This window comes from Aotus nancymaae, unplaced genomic scaffold (assembly GCF_030222135.1).
Source record: "Aotus nancymaae isolate 86718 unplaced genomic scaffold, 86718_ANA_hifiasm-v0.15.2.pri h1tg000033l, whole genome shotgun sequence".
NCBI lineage: Eukaryota > Metazoa > Chordata > Mammalia > Primates > Aotidae > Aotus > Aotus nancymaae.
This window is the reverse complement of record NW_026988447.1, coordinates 24,543,367-24,569,652: the sequence shown is the minus strand read 5'-3', so window position 1 is coordinate 24,569,652 and position 26,286 is coordinate 24,543,367. Positions and strand designations below refer to the sequence as shown.

The following is a 26,286-nucleotide window of genomic DNA, read 5'->3' as shown; positions in this document are numbered from 1 at the left end:
GTAAAGGCTGATATTGGTTGTTCCTTTATATGTATAGTGCTTCTTTCAGAAGCTCTTGTAAAGCAGGCCTGGTGGTGGTGAACTCTCTAAGTACTTGTTTGTTCGCAAAAGATTTAATTTTTCCTTTGCTTGTAAAGCTTAGTTTGGCTGGATATGAAATTCTGGGTTGAAAGTTCTTTTCTTTAAGGATGTTAAATATTGGTCCTCACTCTTTTCTGGCTTGTAGGGTTTCTGCTGAGAGATCTGCTGTAAGTCTGATAGGTTTCCCTTTGTGGGTAACCTGACCTTTCTCTCTGGCTGCCCTTAGTATTTTCTCCTTCATTTCAACCCTAATAAATCAGGCAATTATGTGCCTTCGGGTTGGTCTTCTTGAAGAATATCTTTGTGGTGTTCTCTATATTACCTGGAGTTGAATATTATCCTGCCTTGCTAGGTTGGGAAAATTTTCCTGAATGATATCCTGAAGAGTATTTTCCAACTTGGATTCATTCTCTTCGTCACATTCAGGTACACCTATCAAACGTAAATTAGGTCTTTTCACATAGTCCCATATTTCCTGGAGACTTTGCTCATTCCTTTTCATCCTTTTTTTTCCAATCTTGTCTTCTTGTTTCATTTCAGTGAGCTGGTCCTCGACATCTGATATCCTTTCTTCTGCTTGATCAATTTGACTGTTTAAACTTGTGCATACTTCGCGAAGTTCTCGTGTTGTGTTTTTCAGCTCCATCAATTCACTTATATTCCTCTCTAAATTGTTCATTCTCGTTATCATTTCGTCAAACCTTTTCTCAAGTTTCTTAGTTTCTTTGCATTGGGCTAGAACAAGTTCTTTTAATTCACAGAGGTTTCTTATCACCCACGTTTTGAAACCTGCTTCTGATAATGGAACACACTTGTTCTCCATTAAGCCTTGTCCCGTTGCTGATGAGGAACTGTGATCCCCTGTAGAGGGAGAGGCATTCTGATTTTGAGTATTCTCTGCCTTTTTAGGCTGGTTTCTTCCCTTCATTATATATTTATCCATCTGTTGTCTTTGTAATTACCGACTTTCTAACTAGGTCTCTGAGCGGACGTCCAACTTGTTGATTCCCAGCGCCGAAATCTGAGCAATCCACTGCACCAGCCAAAACAGCGGTGTTAAGATTGATGGTGCTTTTCTGCCCGGGAATCTCCGGACTCTGCACCAAGAACTGCCGCCCTGAGGCACCAGCAAAACCGCCGCACCGGCCACGAGAGTTGCCCTGGCGACTCATGGGGCTCCTCCGCTGGGAATCTCTTGGTCTGTGAGCAACAAAAATTAGTCTGAAAGTGTGGCGTCCTCTCATTCTCTGCACTTTCACTGGGAGCTAGGTGCCCGAGCTGCTAGTGATCAGCCATCTTGGATCTCTCTCTCCTCTATACATTCTTAAATATGGAGCACAGAAAACTGATCACATGATTTTAACTTTTTTTCCCCCTAACTGGGCTATTAAAATACAGAACCTGTATCTATAAAATCCAAAATCAGTTCACATCATTTAATACATGATCTAATAGACAAAGTGTTTAGAATCAGCCCTCTCCTGGACAAAGCCTTAACCACCAAAGGGAATAATCACTCCTTATTTATAGTCACTGTAATATTTGAAGTAACCTACCACAGGACATCTTGTCATTGTACTGGGACTAATGTTGTGATAAAACTGAATTTTAATCACTGAACTCTTAGATGGTACATATCATTTATGTGGTACAGACATATACTGGATTGCATATTCACATGACATTTTTTTCAATCATCCACTTTCCCTGAAAAAACAGACCTTCTACAAGTGGTGGCTTACACAGTGAATATGAAGTTAATTTCCTATAATTTAAAAAAAAAACCTTTACTTTATGTATTAAAATTTCATACTACTATTCCCAAAGGACCAGGATGCAGATAAATCAAGAATCCTATTTGAGGAGAATACAGTTTTCATTTTCCTTCTAGAAATACAAGATGGCTGGCCTTTCTATATGTAGCTTGTATAATAAATAATTATTTATTGTGTGTTCTGAATTTGGAGCTTTCATCTTGTTCCAAACACCAAGCATCTGCTCATACAGCTCTCCTAGTCTAGAATGTAATTTCCCCTTTCCTATAATTATTCTAATCCTGTTTCTTTTCCTCAAAAATTGGCTTTAGTCGGTCTTCCTTAGCCTCAGTGACTACTCTTTCTCATAAAATGTTTATGCAATCCCTAATATTCTTAGGTACCCTAGGAAATAGTTTAGCTGTTGACTGTTTTTTAATGATTTTAAGAGTAGTAGTTTAACTTCTCTAATTCTATTTAGAGCTAATTGAAGGCAAAAATCAGAATTTTACTTCTTAAGATATGCCACTTTTCTTGTTCAGTGTATTAAGGTTACTTATGAAAAACAACAACAACACTTGATTATGAAATTTACATGTGTACATTGCAAAGGCCTTACAAGATACAGAAGAGCATAACAAAGGAAATAAAAATTCTACCAACTGGTGAGAACCATGATTGAAGTTATACATGCCTTCCAATCTTGTTATCTTGCACACACAGGCACAGATAGTTAAATGAAGGCCATATTGTGCATAGAGTTCATTATCCCACTTTTAAAACTTTTATATTCTCTTGTGTGATTAAATATCCTTCTGATAAAAGATTCTTAATGACTAATTAGTATCCCATCTTATGAATGCATGTTTCACTCTAAAAATTAAACAATAACTTATGCTGATCAACTCTGAGTTGGGGATGAAATACAGTGGCTTATACTTTCTTTCATCCCTCCTGAATTTGAATAGAAGAACAGCCAAGAAATGAGATGGTGAAACAGAAAAAAAGAGGGTTAAATATGTCTAAAAATGCATGATGGATGCTTACATTCTAGATAGAATTATGATGTGTTTCTATATTGCTTATTACTGATTTTTATTTGTGATAATTTTTGCTATATTTATTTAAAATTATAGCAGCTAATGTAGATTTACCCATTTTAGAGTAAACTAAAGGCTCTGTTAAATAATTTGAATCAAAGATTACTCCTTTTTTATGTGCTAATAAAAACCTATCGTGAAGGATTCAGTACATTTTAAATTTAAGAAGAAAAAATATTGAAAAGAAAATTATTCTACACATAATACATGGATTCTTAAAAGAAAACAGCTTCACAAAAGGCAAAAGATCTAACAATCAGTTGGCTTCAAATCCCATGTCTCTCTGTCCTTTACTCACTAGATGTTCAGCAGCATCCAATCCCCAGGCCTGATCCCATTATTCAGGTAGCTGCAGCTTAGGTAAGGGTGAAAGTGAGGGGAGAATACAAGAATCATGAGAGTAAGAGCTCACTGGCTCAGCATCTGCTCTATCCTGAGGGTGTCCTGCTCTAATCTTGGCATTCCAGTAGCCCAGCATATGGTCCCCCACTGTGGCTGTTTTTACCTCAAAACCAGATTAATGTGTAATTTGGTTTCATTCCTGGTCAAACCACTAACCTAATTTACTACCCTTCGATCCCACTATTCCCATTATAAAGACCCTATTTTATGTTATGTAAATGTCTAGTATAGCTTGTCCCCTCCTACTTGGAAAGTCATCCAAATCTTAGGTTCAATATGGACAATATCCAAATTAATATCCATACCCTGCATAAGCACGTAGAAGTTTTCTTTGAAATACATATCTAAAGTAGTCTCTCTTTCCCCCAAGTCAAGTGCCTCTCCCCAGATATGTTCTATCCAGTTGCCTTGTCCTTCTGTCTACATAGAACTCAACATTATCTGAAATGATTTTATATATAGGTTTTCTCTGCCTCTCTCAATATAATTTAGATGAATAAATGACCTGTGCTTATTAAGGCTTTCACTCTTTTTTTTGAGACAGAGTCTCACTCTGTTGCCCAGGCTGGAGTACAGTGGCACAATCCTGCTCACCACAACCTCTGCTTCCCGGGGTCCAGCGATTCTCCTGCCTCAGCCTCCTGAGTAGCTGGGATTACAGGTATGCGCCACCATGTCCAGCTAATTCTTGTATTTTTAGTAGAGATGGGGTTTCACCATGTTGGTCAGGTTGGTCTCAAACTCCTGACATTGTGATTCGCCTGCCTCAGCCTCCCAAAGTGCTGGGATTATAGGTGGGAGCCACTGCGCCCGGCCAAGGCTTTCACTCTTGCTTCCAAGCCCTCATTCCTATCATAATCAACCTGAACGCTTGTTGATATATACAAAATATGGCTTTTATTATACCCTGTATCTGCTTATTTGGCTTCCCTGGGTATTAGCCATCAAGGAATACACTGATTTCAAGAACATTACTTCAGAGTGTCAATGAAAGAACACAAGGAACACATATGCATGCCATTCTTTCCTATGTATTTAATAGGTATTAGTATCTATCATTTTGGATTTATAGTATGTGTGGTGTACATATCAAAATATGAAGATATATTCTCATAAGCATTCTGTTGACTCTAAACAGAGTAAGTGGAGGTGAATAGTCATCAGGGAAAAACCCTAAAGTAGTTCATAGAAATGTATTTTATATCCTTGTCAAGATTAGTCTTCTTTATACATTTTCCACAATGTATAAAGAAATGTTCTTAGGTTTTTTTTGTTTTTTTTGTTTTGTTTTGTTTTTTAGACAGAGTCTTGCTCTGTTGCCCAGGCTGGAGTGCAGTGGCATGATCTTGACTCACTGCAACCTCCACTTCCTGGGTTCAAGCGATTCTCCTTCCTCAGCCTCCAGAGTAGTTTGGATTACAAGGAGTGTGCCGCCATGCTCAGCTAATTTTTGTGTATTTTATAGTAGGGACAGGGTTTTACCATGTTGACCAAGCTGGAAGAAATGTTCTTAGTTTTTAGGAAATGATCCCTCTTCTTAAATGCTAGCTTTATTGAAATGAAAACAATATCATTAAACCATAAACAAAATCAGTCTTCTCTTAGGTTTTTAATTATTTCTTTGTGAAAATAAAAAGAGTATTGATATACTCAAAGAAACAAAATGTGAGGAAACAAGAGTTGCAGTTGTAGAGGTGAATTATTTAATTTCAATGCAGTCAACCATTAGAAATATAGTTAACAATGGACAAGAGATATTCAGTTTTTCAGTATCTGCTTATCTTGTGCTCAAGACACTTATCCAATTAGCTTACTCAATTGACTAAGTGTCCCCTACCTTACTTATTTGAATAAGTAAGAACTTCAGCAAAGGAACTGAGTAAGTAGAGGAACTTAGCAAGATATAATTATTTTATAGCAGCACACAAACAAAGCAAACACAAATTCTTGATGGAAAATAATTTATAACAAGCAATATGGCACCTAGCAAATTGATTGGTGTGGCTGTTTTCCTCATTTAAAAAGCAAGGCTATTGAAATTGCCAAATTATTTGACTACTTTGGTTAAGAGTAGAGAATCAAATATCAAAGATTTAGTTTAAAAATTAGATGAAAAAGCCCTCTACCTTGCTGGATTTCTTTTTCCTAGAATTTATTCTTGTTTTATTTCTGATTAAATAAATATGCACACCCTTAAACATGATAAAAATATTTAAGAAGTTATTATTCTCTCAGGTGTTAGGAAATGAACAGAAGTTACTCATACAATAGGTGACGTCGAAGGATTTGTGGAATTAAAATCTCAAAAAAAATGACAAAAATATACAGTAGAACATATAAGAGTTTATCTGTAATACCCTTGAAAGAGATGTTTTTAAAAACTTCTTCAAGAAATGGTCTAGTTGAAGATCTTAAAGTCCTAAGAAGCCTAACAGTTTGGGGACTGTCTTCTAGGATCACCAATACAATTCCATGATGACTTGAAATAACACTTATAGTAAACTTGTGTTCATTCATCAAGTATTTCTTGCCATTTGATAAGATAAAATTATCTGTTGTTAAGTTTCTTATCGTATTTTAAAAATAAATATAAAAAAAGGAAATTGAAGTTTTTTATACTGGAGGAGAACATTTTTATGAATAAATTCTTGCAGCTGCTAATCTCTTAATTCTGTGATTCAAAAACCGGAAACATACGTGATGACAGTGTTGTTACTGAAATTGACTAGGCTTTCTAAACAAACAGCATAGTTCGGTCTTTGAACAAGACAGATTCTCTTAATTGCACTAGAAGACCAGTATTTGGCCCAGGTATGCTATTTCTTAAAGGCTGGCCACCACATTTGCCTGACAATCGCCATCCTAATTGCTTCTGCTCCTTCAGATGCCCTCTTTCTCCAGCAGGCAAACAAGAAAGCTTTATTTGTGCTTTGAAAGATATAAAATAACTCTAACGAAATTTCACTTTTCAGAAGTCCTGTCAAAAATGTAAAAAGTGTGTTTCTATTAAAAATGAAAGATGGATAGATGAAAGCTCAAGTAGTAAGACTGAAGAGTCTTAGGCTTTCTTTTGCTCTTCAGCTCTGTTTTAAAAAGCAAGTTCTTTTTTATATCTGATACAATCTGAAAACTCTCTAGAGAGAGAGGAAAAAAAAAAGAATAGCTTTATTTGTGATCCTATAAAATTTTCTTGAGTTTTTCACATTTCTGCCTGTTTCTCAATACCTGAAAACATTTTTAAATCTTTAATATTTAATTTGTAGCACCTTTTAGCTACACTTGTAACAAAAAAGTTCAAAAAGTAAACTATATACCAATTATGGTCTCAATAAGTTATATTTCAAAATAAAATATTTTCAGCAAAATATATAAATTCAAATCATAACAAAAATGCATGTTCCCAAAATAACTGGAAATTCCAACCACTGAAATCCAGTATAGAGTATGTATATATTTCAATTTGCTCCCAAAATTTTAGAAAATATGTACATTAATAAGTAAATATTTTGATACTATAATACAATATCTGGTCTCTGTATGTGAAATTGAATATATGCATGTATTAGTCTATAAAACTTAGTTTAAAATAAAATGTAAAAATACTACTGTCTTTCTAAAATATTTCAGAACCATGAGAGGAAAAAAAAAGACCTGTCTATATAGTTCATATGAACCAGTTTTATCTTTAAGTATCTCTTTGCAGCTAATTTCCTTATGGTATTTTTGTAGTCATACTTAATTCAAATATAAAGTAGTTTTCATTCATAGCTAAGTAGTACACTGGTCTCAGAGTATGCACTTTTAATTCATCCTTGGACAAAGTTACAAATTTTTATATATGACAGATCTTTAGAGTTGCTTAAACAGGTCAAAGCTTGATTGAAAGTTAAATTCTCAATGTCACTGATATGTTCATAAAAATCAACATAAAAAAGTTCGGGAACGTTCTTGAGTAAGACAGAAATGGACAAGAATCCTGTAAATACCATAAAGGAACATAAGAGAAACTACAGGTGGCCAGTCTCCAGCCCAGGCATAAGAAAATTAGACACATTTGCAGAAATGTTGGTTAGCAACGAAATGCAGTCACTGTGTTAAAATGAGTGCTAGGCATGAAATGTGTGACCAATAGACCTGGTCGAGAGGCAAAACTATCACCACTGAACCCTGTATCTTTGAGCAGCAAGTTAATTCTTATAAATTTGGAGAAAATAACACCTACCTTATAGAACAATTTTTAAAATAGAATAATGTTCATAAAAATTTGTAAAATATGTATTGATGTAAGCCTTGTACCTATACTTTTCAAACTACTACACAAACTCTTATACTTATTGATATAAATAAGATGGAATTTCTTACCAAGGATGAATTCCAACTGTGGTTCATTTGGAGTCTTCTGAATACCTATAAATAATAGGTACAAATTCAGATTTAAAAAATTGAATTCATTATCAAGAGTATGTCAATATATATTAATATACTTCATCCTGATCAGAATGAATAATTATATAATAGTTTGCAGAATGAATAAACTTCATTTATCAGGTCTATAAATAATCAGTTCTCAGGGCAGGCCATAATATTTGTTGCAGAACTAGATGTGACTTGAAATTTAATTGGTCATTTTAACTCTATGGTTATGAAGAAACCAAGAAATGTTGTTTGTAAGCCATGGCAAACATAAAACGTATTTTACAACTGTGTTTATTTCTTTTGGATGCAATGTAGACAGAAGTGGAACCTTCAAAAAGAATCTCCTTACCAAAATACTGCCTTAAATTGACTTTTTTTCCTAAGCCACTCTGACCTGCTGTAAATAGTAAATCAATAACAAAAGAGATATCTTCAGCCAGGTTATGATAGACATTGTAGTGCCGGTTATTCTGCTAATTCATTAATAGCTCAAACCAACATTTTATAAAATGTTTCCATTCCTTTTGTCAGCAAGGTTTAAAAAATATAATAAGATGGCTAAATAACTTAAGATGAAGTAGGAGGGAAAGTGAGTCTGAAAACAAAGGTATAGAAGTGAAACCATCTAATGGCTAGAAGGTAGAGTGATCAGGTTGTGGGAAGTGATGTTGCGATGGGTAGATGTCTGAAGACCACACACAGTGTAGGAGCTTCCTAAACAAGAGTGAATGACTGGATGTATGAATGAGACACCATTTGTTACAACCTAAGGGTGGCCAAAGAGGCAAAACTAACATGTAGGGAATAGCAAACTATTCGGCAATAAAGAATATTATACAAATCCTTTCCTTGCTTATTTTTGCTGGTGCATTCATCAATACTATTTAAATTTACTGGCATTTGGTCACTAATATATTTTTAGAATCACCTTTTTGTATAAAAATAATCTGCTTTTTATTCACAGAGTTAACATTTATTATGTTTGTTTTGCAAAGTAACTGTATATTTTTTCTCCTGCTGACATTTAACAATTGCTTTGGTTAACAATTTTAGATTTTCCAAGAGAAGTTAAAATGACAATCATTAGGTAGGGTTTTGTGAACTTCAAATGTCTGGGTTTTTTTTAAAAGGTCATTAACAATTAACTCTGCTTTAAACATTGACAACCACATTTCTCAAAAACGCATCCAACCAATACAATTTTCTAAAGATTGGCTTTATAATGTAAATGAAAAGAGAAGGTTAGGCATATATTTGCCAGTATTAAATAATTGGACTACAGGAATCTTATGAAAAGAAAAGAAAAAGGCATAATTCATGCTAAACAATAAACCCCAAACCCTAGAATTTTAAATATAAAAGAAAACATACAATTCTTCCAATGATTTTAATTACTTGAGTAATACAAAACCAATTTAATGTTTGCATGCAAACTTGGTCAAATCTTCATGGGCTCTATATTTTTGACTTACTGCTCTCTGGTATGGCAGTGACAATCTGTTTCTAATGTAATAATTTTTTCCTAATGCTTTCAACTTAAATACCTTTTGGGTTTAAAGAGAGAATTTCTACAGTACAAAAAATAATCACATATAAGATTACATAAATATCAATAGAAGGTGTTCTTAGAAAGTATTAGTGTCTAGAAAGTGTCCTTAAAAAGCATTTATTAGGATCTTAATATATATCAAGAGCTTTGATCTTGTTATTTGATATTTAACTATTTCATGGACTATCATGTATCTTACCCAAGAAAAAAGATGAAAGGCATATCATATACTCATGCCACCAAGGTAAATAGTGCAAAGAAAAAAAATATGTAGGTAATTTCATGCCATTTGCTAGAACTGAAGTTCCTATGAATCTTTGAATGCATATGTGTATATGTATGTTTCAACCCAATTTGCATCTTTAGATGTAAATACAGGAGGGATACACACGTACGTACTTGTGAACTGAGAGTCCCTGGGATCATTGGCCTGAGCTGTAGGAAGAAAGTGCTGCCCTTCTTCTGATGCCCCTTCCTCTTTAATTTCCATGATCGACCTTCACAGTTTTAAAATTTTCCAAATGTTCTTGTCCAGATGTCACTTTCAGTGATTTCTGGTTTAATGTAGATGTATCTTCACACTAAAGATCTGAGATCGCACTCTGAAATCCTGTATTTAGGAAATATCAAAAGGGAAGATTTCAGTCATATTAGTGTTCAGTATAAAGCTAAAAATAAAAGGTAGGTAGAAACTGCAACCACATTCAAATAAACTTTCGTCCTGCCTACTCCATTCATACTTTCAGGACCATTCCACACAGTGAATGCATCATAAAGTCTAGGTTTAAAAGAAATTTTCACAGCAATTATCATATGGTCATATGAAAGATTTCTAAAACATGAAAGGTAGATTATTCCCCTTCTAGATCATTCTGTAAGATAGCAGATAGCTATAGGGGCAGCTAACTTGGTATGAAACCTAATTTAGCAGCAAGAGCATGCAGCATCTTGTCAAGACATTACCATGTTTTGGCAAGGTGAATATTACTATCGTTATTTCCATTAGCATTGCCCTTTATGCTCATCTCTCCATCCACCCTTGTTAGAACATTATTACTGACCACATAAAAAATAATTTGGCATGACATTCTTCTTCCAAGATGAGCCAACAGGTTGTACAGGAGAATTTCCAACCTCATTATTATCCATGGAGTCTTTTGCTGCTCTGCTTGATAAAGGTGTAATTGTTTAATGATCATGGTATATGTTGAAAAGAATGAATCATTCTTCTAAAAAGCTAAAGCTCAAGGGGAAATGAAAGCAATAGAAAATTGATGAAAATTAGCATGGGGAAAGAAAGCCTCTCTAAGAATTTAATACCCCGTTGGACAGACAGCCTCAAATACTTACAAATTCATTTTGATATTTAGCATGATATACATGACCAAGAATGAATTTCTTTAAAAATCAGTGTTGTTTTAAATCAAGTTACCAGCTGAATTAAAGTGGATAAAAATCTTTAAATGTCTGCCCAATGCTGTTTAATGAGATAGCAGCAATCGAGTTTGGTTTAGAATATTAATAAGGTGTCAAAGTTCACAAACCAACAGCCTCACTCTTTGTGGTTCTTAGTAAAGTGGGTTCATTTATAATTCAGCTCTAGTTTAAAAAAAATGGCAAAAATTAAATTCAAAAACCATCTTGAATTTTTAGAAAATAGTCTAATAAAGTTATGGGTAAATACACATTGGCTGCTAAGGATATAATCAAGAATACTTTTGGGGGTAGAAGGCTATTGCACCATCACATAGACCAAATTCATCAATTTAAAAATTATGTTTTGAATTAATAATAAATCTTGAACAATGGTCATACTTCCTAATTTCTTTTTTACTATTAAATTAAAAAATCTTTTCTGATAAGAACACACATGTTCATGGTATCATATTCTCTCAAAGACCTATGACAAATGCTGATAGTGAGATAATATCTGTAGCCAACTGCAAGTCATGTGTGACTTGGAGATGAGTACTATACAATTTTTTAACTTCACTATATTTCTTGACCAAAGACTCAACCCATAATCCTGATCAGTCATTTTTAAAATATGAAAAGAAGGCAGTATGATGAATCCTAGTAAAATAACAACTCAGCACACTAATGGTGAATAATTAATGAAACAACTGTCTGTGTATCCATATACGTTCACTTGTGTAATTTAGGGATGAGAAGAGAAGGTTGATATAAGATGTCTACAAAGACTCTTTAACGCGATCCCATTTTAAGCATACTACCCATGTAAAACTAATGAAGTGAAAATAACTTCAATTTAAGAGAGAATGAAGTTAAATATACAAAACAAGAATTATTAGATAACCTCTTGATATTTCATTGAATGTTTATAGTCTCTTTATTTTCATTGGCTGTTTCATTGAGGACAAACTTAAGATTTGGTACTTGTTACCAAAGCACACACTTCAGAAGGAATTAGTCACAAAACTCAAGAAAGTAACTGCATTTTTAGCTGTTAAATACAGCATTTAACTATGGTTATTATTACATACAACAGTTTATTTCCTTTGCCTACTTGCAAAATTTTTTCCACCATAATAGATTGTGGTTGTTGCATGCCACAAGCATATTTAAAAGAGATAGCTTTTAAGTATAGTTCTACTCAGTCTAGTTCTCACATCTTTTATCTTACTCAGAAGAGCTACAAGCTGAATGTTCACCATACTCAGAAAATACTCTTGGTTCTCTCCCCCTCGCCCAGGGACGAAAGGTGATTGGGAGTTATAGTTCAGTTATGTTTAATTGAACAAAATTCCTCACTGACCATTGCAATAACAGATATTTGTTAACATTTTGTGCACATCACATTATAAACGGCAATCGGACAGGCACATAAAATCGCACAAGAAGGTTATTATTAATTAGGAAGACAAGACTAACAAAAAATATGGAAAATTTGGAGACATTACATGAGGAAGGGGCAAAATGTGATGTGTTCGACATTAGAATCCTGCAGTACAGTGCTGTTCACTCACTAGTGATAGGCAAATCAAATAGCAACTTCATGTTACGGTGGTGTTCTGGTGGCAAATTGCAGGTGCAGAAGATTGGTGTTAAGGAGAATGGCCTTAGCTGTTATGGTTCTTTTTAAGTAGCATACTTCAGGGACAATGTCATATACCAGAGTACTCACCAAATTTGAGATTTTTTAAAGAAAATTGAGATTAAAAGAAATAAAAAGGGATTAAAACAAAAAAACAGAAGATGAAAAAAGCAAAAAGAGGCATCAGATTTCTTAGTGATTACATGTAAAAAGTTGTAATGAGGGCAATCACTTTGCAAATATTAAATAATGCAACTTATTTACAATAGTCTTTACCTCAAAGCCATCTATACAGACCGAGACGTGATGTTTTTTAGTACAGTGTAGGAAATGGCAGAACAAATTTGAGGATAAAGGGTTTGCTAAACCCTTCACCTCTCTTTTAATGTACTACAGTGATGTACCTGGGATGGTCAAATTCTAAAAGTTTCACATAATGAGCTGAAGACACTCCTGACATATATGAAGTTGGAATCAGAGGTAGACAAAGAGAGGTGAGTGAGACTGAGTCGGGGTCAGGGAGTGGTGCTCCTCTCTAGGACATTAAGTCCCAGAAGGGAGGAGAACTCACTGGTGAATGGCAAGCAGATATCCTGTCCCCAGTACAAATATAGGAGGAACCATCTTTCAGGCTGTCCCTATGGAAATACTGAGTTTTCTACTGGGAGTGGAAGAGAGCCCACTAAGTAGATGGGCTGAGGGACAGGGCCTCAGTTTAAACCTAGCATTTACCTCTGCTCTTCTCACTCATGAATGCGCCTGAGAAAACACTACAGGCTCTCAAAGTGCAGAGAGAAAGGAAGCTGAGCTGAGACCTAGCACATGTCTCTGATAAAAGAGATTTGGTGATCCTGCAGCAGAGGTTATAGTGTTGGCTTTCTAGGCCAATAAGCAGATAGAGGATATGGCCAAAATTCAGTAGGTTTTCTCTGCCATCTAGAGACAAGATGAGGCCCAGTTAGTCAGAAAGCATGAGAGGGGACAATCTATTTAGCAGGGTGTCCAGTCTTTTGGCTTCACTGGGCCAAAAGTTTGGACACCACTGCTAATAAGTTTCACTGGAAGAAAAAAAAATTGTCTTGGGCCACACATAAAATACACTACCAAATAGCTGATAAACCAGGAAAACACACACACAAAAAAAACTCACTATGTTTTCAGAAAGTTTATAAATGTATGTTGGGCCACATTCAAAGCAATCCTGAGGCCGCAGGTTGGACAAGCTTGGGCTATAGGTTACTCTGGCCAGATGAGGGAGCAATGGGCCAGGATGGCTGCAACTCAATCAATAATAGCAAATATCTACCCAATAACAACATGACACCAATGAGTTCCATTTATCCCATGACACATGGTCATCTGAGACCCTTTTCCTCATATATGTGACGCTATCTTAGGAAGAGAAGCAGGGAAGAGGGAAGTTAGTATAAAGATACTTAAACACAAGTGTTTTCAACAGTAGTGGATAGAAAGTTAAAAATTGTTATTCATTTATTTTTGTTTTGTTTTGTGCTGTCATCTAGTGAGTGCTTATGATGACCAAATTATGAAGGAAAAAAAAAGTCCTTTCAATAAGATGAAACTTGCCATTCCTACCACAAATTGAATGTTTTCTAGTTAAAATGATTTTTAATGAAATGTTTAAAAAATCCCTACATAGTTCTCTCTTTAAGATTAAAAAAGTACAGGAATTTATTTTGGGGGTGCAGGGCAGGGCCAAGATGGCCAACTAGAAGCAGTGGTTATCAGAAGTCCCCATTGAAAAGAAGCAAAAGAGCACACAAATCCTGCACTGGCAACTGAGGTATCCAGGTTCTGTCATCAGGACTGACTATGTGGTTGGCATGACCCACAGAGAAGAAAGATCAGTGTAGTGCAGCTGCCCACCTGAGAGCCACACAGGGCAGGGGAGCCCCAACCCCCAGACAAGGGAGGCAGGAAGTGAGTGTGCTACCCACTCTGAGAAACCTAGCTTTTTCCAAGGAACTGTACAACCCACAGATTTGAAGATCCCACTCGTGAACCCATGCCACCAGGGCCTAGGGTCCCAACCATGGAGCCATGCAGATTCTCAACAGCCACTTGGCTGGAATCTGCATAAGATTTCTGCCAAGTTTCTGGGGTGAGGAGCAACATCATCACTACTGCTGTTGCTAACTGTCTAAGCCATCTGAGTTTCTTGCGGGAGGGGTAGCAGCCAACATTGCAGCTGCTAGCTACCTAACACACTCAGTCTCAGTGGGAAGGGCGGCAGCCATCACTATAGCTCCAGGCCACACTTTTCCCCTGCTGGAGCCAGGGAGGCTGGACAGCTGGGTCCCAAGAGGTATTCCCCACAGCCTAGCACACCGGCTGAGGCAGACTGCGGCCAGATTGCATCTTCAAACCAGACACTGACCCATCCCTCCTCACTGGGCAAGGTCTCCCTACAGGAACTCCAACAACTCCAGTTAAGGGGCTCAGGGACAGAACTCTGATGTCCCTGGGCCTGAGCACCTAGAGAAAGGGTGGGAATAGTATTTGTGAACCAGCAGACGTAGTCTCTCCTCCTGCTAGCTCTGAGGAATCCAGGCAGCCCAGAAGAGTGGGTTTCCCTCCAGTGCAGCACACCCCCTCCACCAAGGGACAGCCAAGTGCTTTGTTAAATAGGTCCTGCTTCTGGTGCCATCCAACTGGGTGAGACCCCACCACAAGAGTCATCAGACACCCAATACAGAAGCCCTCCTACTGGCATCAGATTGGTGACTCTCGAGGTCAGAGATCCCAGAGGAAGCAGCAGGCACCCATCTTTTCTGTTCTCCAGCCTCCTCGAGTGACATCTCCAGGTGTGGGAGCAAACCAAATGAACAGGGCCTGAAGTGAACCTCCAGCAAACCACAGCAGCCCTGCAAAAGAGGGATCTGACTATTGAAAGCCAAGCAAACAATGCAACAACAACAGCAGCAACAAAAAAGCCCCCACAAAAACCTCATCCAAGGGGCAGCAGCCTCAAAAAAAAAGATCACTACACTGATCTTTCTTCTCTGTGGGTCATGCCAACCACATAGTCAGTCCTGATGACAGAACCTGGATACCTCAGTTGCCATCTCAAAAAAGATGAGAAAGAATCAATGGAAAAAACGCGAAAAAAGGCCAGAGTGCCTCTTCTCCTCTAAATGATCACAACACCTCTCCAACAAGGACACAGAACCGGATGGAGGAGGATAAGATGGATACATTGACAGAAGTAGGCTTCAGAAGGTGAGTAATAACAAATTTTACTGAGGTAAAGGAGTATGTTCTAACCCAAGGCAAAGAAGCTAAGAACCATGATAAAATGTTACAGGAGCTGCTAATTAGAATAAACAGTTTAGAGAGGAACATAAATGACCTGATGGAGCTGAAAAACACAACACAAGAACTTTGTGAAGCATACACAAGTATCAATACCTGAATCAATCAGGCAGAAGAAAGAATTTCAGAGATTAAAGCCTATCTTGCCAAAAGGCAGGCAGACAAGACTAGAGAAAAAAGATAGAAAAAGAACCAGCAAAACCTTCATGGAATATGGAACAAAATCTTCAAGAAATAAACTATGTGAAAACCCTGAACCTACAACTGATTGGAGTACCTGAAACAGACAGGGAGAATGAAACCAAGTTGGAAAATACATTTCAGGATATTATCCAGAACTTCCCCAACCTAGCAAGACACGCCAACATTCAAATTCAGGAAATGCAGAGACCCCACTAAGAAACTCCACGAGATGATCAACCCCAAGATACATAATCATCAGATTCTCCAAGGTCACAATGAAGGAAAAATATTAAGGGCAGTCAGAGAGAAAGGCCAGGTCACGTACAAAGGGAAGTCCATCAGACTAACAGTGGATCTCTCAGCAGAAATCCTACAAGCCAGAAGAGACTGAGGGCCAATATTCAACATTCTTAAAGAAAAGAATTTTCAACACAGAATTTCATATCTGGCCAAATTAAGCTTCATAAGTGAAGGAGAAATAAAATTCTTTTCAGACAAGCAAATGCTGAGGGAATTCACCATCAGGCCTGCCTTGCAAGTGCTCCTGAAGGAAGCACTAAATATTGAAAGGAAAAACCAGTACCAGCCACTGCAAAAACACACCAAAATATAAAGACCAATGACACTATGGAGAAACTATATCAACTAGTGTGGAAAATAACCAGCTAGCATCATGATGATAGGATCAAATTTACATATAACAAAATTCACCTTAAATGGAAATGGGCTAAATGCCCAAGTAAAAGACACGGACAGGCAAATTGAATAAAAAGTCCAGAGCTATTGGTGTGCTGTATTCAGGAGACTCATCTCATGTGCAGAGATGCACTGAGGCTCAAAATAAAGGGACAGAGGAAAATTTACCAAGCAAATGGAAAGCAGAAAAAAAAAGCAGAGGTCACAATTCTAGTCTCTGACAAAACAGACTTTAGACCACTAAAAATCAAAAAAAAGACAAAGAAGGGCATTTACATAATAGTAAACAGATCAACTCAACAGGAAGAGTTAACTATCCTAAATATAAGTGCACCCAATACAGGAAGACCCAGATTCATAAAACAAGTTCTTAGAGACCTACAAAGAGACTTAGACTCCCACACAATAATATTGGGAGACTTTAACACCCCATTGTCAATATTAGAGAGATTAATAAGACAGAAAATTAACAAAGATATTCAGGACTTAAGCTCGGCTCTGGATCAAGTAGACCTTATTTACTCTCCATCCCCAAACAACAGAATATACATTCCTCTTACTGCCACATGGCACTTACTCTAAAATTGATCACATAATTGGAAGTAAAACACTCCTCAGGAAATGCAAAAGAACTGAAATCATAACAAATAGTCTCTCAGACCACAGTGCAATCAAATTAGAACTCAAGATTAAGAAACTCACTCAACACCATACAACTATATGGAAATTGAACAATCTGCTCCTTAATGACTCCTGGCTAAATAATGAAATTAAGACAGAAATCAAGAAGTTACTTGAAACAAATGAGATGAAAAAGGGAGTGTACCAGAATCTTTGGGATGCAGCTAAAGCAATGTTAAGAGGGAAATTTATAGCACTAAATGCCCACATCAGAAAGCTAGAAAGATCTCAAATCAACACCCTAACATCACATTTAAAAGAAATAGAGAAGAACAAACAAATCTAAAAGCTAGTAAATGGCAAGAAATAACTAAGATTAAAGAGGAACTGAAGGAAAAGAGACATGAAAAATCCTTCAAAAAAAATCAATGAATCCAGGATCTGTTGTTGTTTTTTTTTTTTAATCAATAAAATAGAACAGCTGGACAAATAAAGAAGGAAAGAGAAGAATCAAACAGACACAATAAAAAAATGATAAAGGTGCTATCACCACTGACCCCACAGAAATGCAAACTACCATCAGAGAATACTATAAATACCTTTATGCAAATAAACTAAAAAATCTAGAAGAAATGGATAAATTCCTTGACATAAGACTAAACCAGGAAGAAGTCAAATCCCTGAATAGACCAATAACAAGTTCTGAAATTGATGCAATAATAAAAAGCCTAGCAACCAAAAAAAAAAAGCCCAGGACCAGAGGGATTCACAGCTGAATTCTACCAGAGGTACAAAAAGGAGCTGGTACCATTTCTTTTGAAGCTATTTTAAACACTTGAAGAAAAGAAACTCCTCCCTAACTCAATTTATGAGGCCAGCATCATTCTAATACCAAAACCTGGCAGACACACAACAAAAAAATAAAAATTTAGGCCAATATCCCTGATGAACATTGATGCAAAAATCCTCAATGAAATACTGATTAACTGAATCCAGCAGCATATTAAAAATATTATGCAGCAAGATCGAGTTGGCTTCATCCCTTGGATGCCAGGCTGGTTCAGCATACACAAATAAATAAACATAATCCATCACTTAAACAGAACAAATGACAAAAACCACATGATTATCTCAATTGATATAGAAAAAGCCTTCGATAAAATTCAACATCTCTTTCTGTTCAAAACTTTCAATAAACTAGGTATTGGTGGAATGTATCTCAAAACAACAAAAGCTATTTATAATAAACCCACAGTCAATATCATACTGAATGGGCAAAAGCTGGAAGCTTTCCCTTTGAAAACTGTCACAAGACAAGAATGCCCTCTCTCACCACTCCTCTTCAGCATAGTATTGGAAGTTCTGGCCAGGGCAAACAGGCAAGAGAAAGAAATTAAGGTTATTCAAATAGGAAGAGGAAGTCAAATTGTCTGTTTTCAGATGACATGATCCTATATTTAGAAAACACCATTGTCTCAGCCCAAAAGTGCCTAAAGCTGATTAACAATTTCAGCAAAGTCTCAAGATAAAAATGAATGCGCAAAAATCACAAGCATTCATATACACCAATAATAGACAAGCAGACAGCCAAATCATGAATGAACTCCCATTCACAATTGCTACAAAGAGAATAAAATACCTAGGAATACAGTAAACAAGGATGTGGAGGACCTCTTCAAGGAGAACTATAAACCACTGATCAAGAAAATAAAAGAGGACATGAATAAATAGAAAAAAAATTCCATCCTGCTGGATAGGAAGAATCAATAATAAGAAAATGGCCATACTGACAAAAGTAATTTGTAGATTCAATGCCATTCCCATCAAACTACCATTGACATTCTTCACAGAATTAGAAAAATATGACTTTAAAATTCATATGGAATGGTAAAAGAGCCCCTATAACAAAGACAATCCTAAGCAGAAAGAACAAAGCTGGAGGCATCACATTGACTTTAAACTATACTACAAGGCTACGGTAACCAAAACAGCATGGTACTGGTATCAAAACTGACATATAGACCAATGGAATAGAATAGAGACCTCAGAAATAATACCACATATCTACTACCATCTGATCTTTGACAAACCTGACAAAAACAGGCAATAGGAAACAGATTCCCTATTTAATAAATGGTGCTGGAAAAACTGGCTAGCCATAAGCAGAAAACTGAAACTGGACCCCTTCCTTATACCTTATACAAAAATTAACTCAAGATGGTTTAGAGTTGAACGTAAAACCCAAAACCATAAAATCCCTAGAATAAAACCTAGGAAATACCATTTAGGTCATAGACATGGGAAAAGACTTTTATGATGAAATTTCCAAAAGCAATTGCAACAAAAGCTAAAATTGACAAATAAAATCTAATTAAAGAGCTTCTGCACAGCAAACAACAACAACAACAACAACAAGCTATCAGAAAGAACAGGCAACCTACAGAATGGAAGAAAATTTTTACAATCTATCCATCTCACAAAGGTCTAATTTCCAGAATTTACAAGGAACTTAAACAAATGTACAAGAAAAAAACAACCCCATCAAAAAGTGGGCAAAGGACATGAACAGACACTTCTCAAAAGAAGGCATACTTGCAGCCAACAAACATATGAAGAAAAGCTCAACATCACTGATCATTCGAGAAATTCAAATAAAAACAACAATGAGATACCATCTCACACCAGTTAGAATGGCAATCATTAAAAAGTCAAGAGACAACAGACATGGTGAGGCTGTGGAGAAATAGGAATGCTTTTACACTGTTGGTGGGAACGTAAATTAGTTTAACCATTATGGAAGACAGTGTGGAGATTCCTCAAGGATCTAATACCAGAAGTACCATTTGATCCAGCAATCCCATTACTAGGTATATACCCAAAGGAATATAAATCATTCTATTATAAAGATACATGCACATGTATGTTTATAGCAGCACTATTCACAATAGCAAAGATATGGAACCAACCCAAATGCTCATCAATGATAGACTGGATAAAGAAAATGTGATATATATATATATATATATATCTCACATTTATATATATACACATATACATACATACACATACCATGATAGAGTATGCAGCCATAAAAAGGGAATGAGATTATGTCTTTTTCAGGGACATGGATGAATCTGGAAGCCATCATCCTCAGCAAACTAACATAGGAACATAACACCAAACACTGCATGTTTTCACTCATAAATGGGAATTGAGCAATGAAAACACATGGACACAGGGAGGAGAACAACATACATCAGGGCCTGTGTCACAGGGGTGGGGTGAGGGGTGGGAGAACATCAGGAAAAATACCTAATGCATGTGGGGCTTAAAACCTAGGTGATGGGTTGATAGGTGCAGCAAACCACCATGGCACACATATACCTATGTAACAAACCTGCACATTCTGCACATGTATCCTGGAACTTAAAGTAAAATAAAAATAAAAGAATTATTTTTTTAAATCTAGAAGACATTCTAAAGATAAAATAAAGGATGGCCAGTAAAATTAAAAAATAAATAAATTTGCTTAAGCCAAAGGTAAATAAAATTTCTGTCATTAATATTCTTTTTTCAATATCTATATTTTCTTCCCTAGCGCAAATAATGTGGGCTGAGACTTGTGGTTGTTTTCATAGTTATGGGTTTTATAAAATTCAGTTATTCATCTAAATCCTAAGGTAGTTTGTAATTTAGAAAGGTTTTATATATTAATATGGGATTTGTACATAGAGGTTGAACTGAATATCACCAACACAGGCAAGCATCCTTATTTATTCTATTACCAGTCAGGACTGATCAACTTAACATATTTTGGAACATAAAACAAGCAAATGTTTTTGAGTTTTGCAGAAGTATGAGGACAGGATATATATCGTCCATTCAATGCTTTCATTTTCCTTTTTGGAAGTCTTTCATTTTATTTACAGCTGAGCAGATCATCTGGAACTTTTACCATGGCATCTCCACCTACCACCAAAACAACACAAGTACAAAATCATTTCATTTCAAAAAGACATTAAATGCCTTCTAAGTGTAAAGGTGTTTGGTAGCCTAAAACAATTATTTATCAATTTCTTGTGAATAAATCACAGACATAAAATTTATATATAAGCAAAGCCTCTAGGGAATGCACACTGGGGCCTATGGGCATGCACCACTCAGATGTCCCATCCAGAGACCTGCTGTGAGAAATACAGGTGGCTGAGCCTCGAGCTGCCATGTCGGCAGAGTATTGAAAGGTCCTCAGGGGAGGCCACGTGCTTCCTAGATTGCTCCCAGACAGTGTCTACACATAGCGGAAGTATTATAGTCAGGCCATTTCTGCCTGATGCGGGATTTTGCTAACAAGCAATCTTTGCTCTGGGGCTCCCCATCAGCTTGGCCAAGACTTTCTTAAAGCTGTATTACTGTCTGAGGCTCTCCGTATGTAATTCTCCTCCTTCTCTCTCTGTGCAGAAGCGTCATACAGGTATATTAGAATCTGAAGACTCTCGCCTCCTGCTCTCTCACCTTTATCCTTCTCAAGTGTCTTCCCAATAAATCTTTTGCATGTCTCATTTCATCTTGGCATCTGTTTGTAGAAGACCCAAACTGATACAAACACTCAGTAAACACTACTGTGGGAATATGTTCCCTCTTTCATGGATTCTTTCACATTTTATTAATTTATGTATCTATCTATATGTATATGTATTCATTTGGGCTGATTCCTGACAGAACAGAAATTCTCAGACTTGAACAAAAGAATGTACAAACTCAAGAGTTTAATCAATTTTTCATCCTATGAGCAGCATACAAGTAAGAAAGAAACCCCCTAATTTTGGTATTTTCTACTGGATTCTAACCAAAATTTAAAACTCTTTCTGAGTCAGTTATGGAGGTGAGTTGATTAACATCCTCTGATATCAAATATTCAGAAGCAATGGGTCACATTACATGCAATGGCTTTCTACATTTTTCTATCATCCTCAAATGCATCCCAAATTGATATATCTTCAAATTCTATAGGCCAGGTTTAAGTGCCATCTCATCCATAATGACTTCTCTACTTTATTCAGCTGAAAACAATACCGTGCTTTCTCAAGTTCCCCTAGTAACTTCTCCATCTTACATAACTTATTACTGTTTATATTCTACTTTATATATACACATTTTTCCTCTACTCTTTTATAAAATAACTCCATTGAAATGTAAGTTTGTTTCTCTTCTTTATTTCCCCACAGCACCAAGATTGATTCCAATAAACACTAGATAAATCTATTCATCCATTCATTGTATAAACAAACATTTATCAAGAAGTTGCCATGTGCAAGGCACTGAGCACACAGAAATAAATAACTTAAGATCTGCCTTTAAAAGAATTCAGTCTTAGGAGGAGGAAATCAAGTGAATAGTTACAATGGAATGTGATAACTGCCAGGAAAGGGATATTATTAGAATATAGGGCAGAATGAAAGAGCACCAAATAAGGGCTCAAATAAATCAAGGATGACTGCATGGAAGAGGGTCCAGGAAGTGAAGCAGGCAAAGGGGAGAGTACAGGCAATTCCAGGCTGACGAAGCAGCAGGAATGAAAGATGTGGGAAAATAAGAATATAACAAGTCAGAGAACTGCAAGTGGTTCAGTTTGACTAAATGTAAGACACTGATTTTGCTGATTTTTTTTAATCCTGTCAATGAAGTTTTTTCGTATGAAATATAATGGCTTTTATGTAAAACAGATAAAAGCAGAGCTGCTCTGTTTCGGGTAGGCTGGGAAACACAGGTCCTATTCACCCCCTGCCCGTTATTCACTCCTTACCCTTACTTTTTCTCTCATGGAGCGTTACAAATACCCTCTTAGAAGTCAATTTGAAAACTTTGAGTCTCCTTCTTTTTTAAAAAAATACATTTTATTGTGTATATTTGAGATACACATGTGACGTTAGAAGATACACATATATGGCAAAATAGTTACTATGGTGGAATAAATTAACATATACATCATCTTATACAGTCACCTATTTTGGCCCCTGTGGCAAGAGCAGCTATAATCTACTCACTTAGCAAAAGTCCAGAATAAAATACCAATATTAACCACAGTCCTCATATTGTCCATTAGATTTGTGTGTGTGGTGCTGGTGGTTATTCCTTATATAAAATGAGAATTGCTTACAGAGAATAACTACCAAGAGAAGCAGAGATCAGAGAGTGAAAAAGCTTGAAGGCCAGACTAAAGAGAATAAGTTTAATTATGAGAGCAGAAAGAAGCCACTTTAGATATACTTAGGAGAGTGACATGATCTCACATGAATTTTAGAAAGTTCACTAGAGTATCAAAGTAAAAAATGTACTGAAAGGTGGTAGCTTGGTAAGAAAATCAACCTATTTAGATGTTATTTTAATATTCTAGGAAAATAAAATAATAATAAGGGTTAAGCCAAGATAGAAGTAAATGATTAGAGAACAGAATCTGGATTCTAAGTTATTAAATAGAATTATCTGATCTTGGTGATAGAATTAGATGTGATATCAGAGTTTAATTCATGCAAGAGAGGAATCTCATTCTAGCTACTAAATTACAAACCACTAACCTATCAGGAGAGAATAAAGGAAAAGGAATTTTAGTCAAGGATAATTAATTTAGTTTTATTCATGTTGTTTCTGAGGTACCTTAAAATATTCAGAAACACACATGGGTCTAAATTTTCTGGAGAAATATTAAGGCAAGAGAAATATATTTGATTAAGTGTATTTGGCTAATGGTTAAAACAAAAGAATTCATGAAGTCACTGAAAGAAAATGCATATAATGAGAGGAAGAGAGGTCTGAGGAATCAACCTTAAGGTGCAAAAATATTTAAGGGGACAAGAAGAGAAGTTAGTTGGAAAAGGCACAGTCAGTGATGAGAGCAGCATATAGGAACAACAGAGGGAACAGTATCATCACTCTACTTAGCTTACATTTCTCAAGCAGATAAGGTCACTGAGTTAAGAAATAGTTTTTTTTTTAAACAATCAGGACACAAGAGCACATTTAAATGCTGAAGTAACATGGCCAGAAAAAAAGAGAGAAAAAAATTGAAGATTAAGGAGATACAAGCAAGGCAAAATCCAGCTGACACAATCTGCTATAATTAAAGGCAGGAAGGTGAGTAGAAAGTGAAGCATGATCTGAAATTGATGATGCTCTTACCAATGGCCTCATTTTTTCTTAAATCAAAAAGCTTATTTATGAACTCAATGTAGAAAAAGATATTTCGACCCAACTTGAAAAGCACAGACCATAAAGAAAAAGATGGGTCAGGTACAGGGTCTCATGCCTGTAAATCCTAGCACTTTGGGAGGCCAAGGTGGGCGGATCACGAGGTCAGGAGTTCAAGACCAGCCTGGCCAACAGGTTGAAATACTGTCTCTAATAAAAAAATACAAAAATTAGCTGGGCATGGTGGCATGCACCTGTAATCCCAGCTACTCAGGAGGCTGAGGTAGGAGAATTGCTTGAACCTGGGAGGTGGAGGTTGCAGTGAGCCAATATTGTGCCACTGCACTCCAGCCTGGGTGATAGAGCAAGACAGAATCAAAAAAAAAAAAAAAGAAAGAAAAAAAGAAAAAGATAGATATATCTGACTACTTTAAAATTAAAATGTTCTGTGGGCAAAAGATACCATAAAAAGTGAAAAAACAAACCACAGACTAGGAAAATGTATTTGTAACATAGAAGGTTCCTGTTTCCATTTAGGATGTACAATGATATAAAGAATCACTTCCACCCTAACTTCAAGTAAAAGCTAAATGATGCATGAAATTGTAAGTTTTCCTTAATGAGTAAAACAGATGAGGTTACAGGGCAACCAACTAGCCTGATACCTAAGGAAATATACATGTCTTTATGGAGCAGAGCATGGTAGGAAGAGATGTCAGGCCCTGCATTAGTCTGTTCTCACACTGCTCATAAAGACATACTTGAGACTGGGTAATTTATAATGAAAAGAGGTTTAATGGACTCACAGTTCCACGTGGCTGGGGAGGCTTCAAAATCATGGTGGAAGGCAAAGGAGAAACAAAGGCACATCTTACATGGTAGCAGGCAAGAGAGAACTTATGCAGGGAAACACCCATTTATAAAATCATGAGATCTTGTGAGACTTACTCTCTACCACCAGAACAGTATCGGGGTCATCTTTCATGCTTGGTTGCGACAGGCTCTATGTTTTTGGGTCTTGGGATGGGACTTTCTCAGTGATCCTGTCTCTCTATAGTCATAAAGGATCAGAGGATCTCTAATGATTCAATTATCTCCACCTGGCTCCACCCTTGACACATGGGGATTATAATTCAAGGTAAGATTCAGGTGGGGACACAACCAAACCATATCAGACCCCCAAAAGGCTGTTAATAAGAATTCAGCCAAAATGCATGATGTCATTTGTGGGCTAGCATGAGAATATTAACACTCATGAGAGCCTTTACTCAAGGATATTCTGCACTGACTAAAGAATCTACTTCATGGACCTCACCCAAATGCTCATGAGAATGACTGGAAGCAGAATGGGTGGCTGGAGAAAGTGTCCCTTTGAGATACACGTCTGCTGAAGGGGAGCATCAGTTATTGCAGGAAAAGTATAAAGTAGAATTTGGATTCTCTTTCCTACAGAACAAAAATGGCAGACTCTGGTGACCTTAGGGCACAGGCTCAATGAAATTAGCAAGGGAGGAGCAGGAAATCTTTCTGGGATGAGACCATTAGAGATCCTCTGATCTTTTATGACTATAGAGGGACAGGATCACTGACAAAGTCCCATCCCAAGACCCAAAAACAAAGCAACCAAGCATGAAAGATGACAATACAGAATGCCTCTGCCCCCAACCACCAGGCTGAGACAGCAGGAAACAAATGACAGAAGGTTACCTCCCATCAGACGGGGCATACAAGCACAAATAGTGAATCTCTCTCAGGTAGAAACTTCCAAGAAAGCTTAAAGTAGAGAGTGGAGAGCAGTCTCCAGCCATCTAAACTGCACTCTAAGTACAATTTAATGTTAAAGTAGAATAAAGAGAGGAGGAAGAAGAGAAGATAAATGAGAGGCAGAAAGAAGAGGAAAATAAGAAAAAG

General features: G+C 36.4%; 1 protein-coding gene across 5 annotated transcripts in view; it reads right to left on the bottom strand.

Moving 5' to 3' along the window:
• INPP4B (inositol polyphosphate-4-phosphatase type II B) overlaps positions 1 to 26,286 on the bottom strand; it is an 851,576-nt gene that overhangs the window by 417,084 nt on the left and 408,206 nt on the right. For all 5 annotated transcript variants that reach the window (XM_064383845.1, XM_064383847.1, XM_021666733.2 and 2 more), the window contains 2 exons: positions 9,702 to 9,912; positions 7,700 to 7,744 (listed from right to left, as the gene is read on the bottom strand). In XM_064383845.1, coding sequence (XP_064239915.1) covers positions 7,700 to 7,744; positions 9,702 to 9,792 — 136 coding nt within the window. In that variant the 5' untranslated portion in view covers positions 9,793 to 9,912. The remainder of the gene's footprint in view (positions 1 to 7,699; positions 7,745 to 9,701; positions 9,913 to 26,286) is intronic.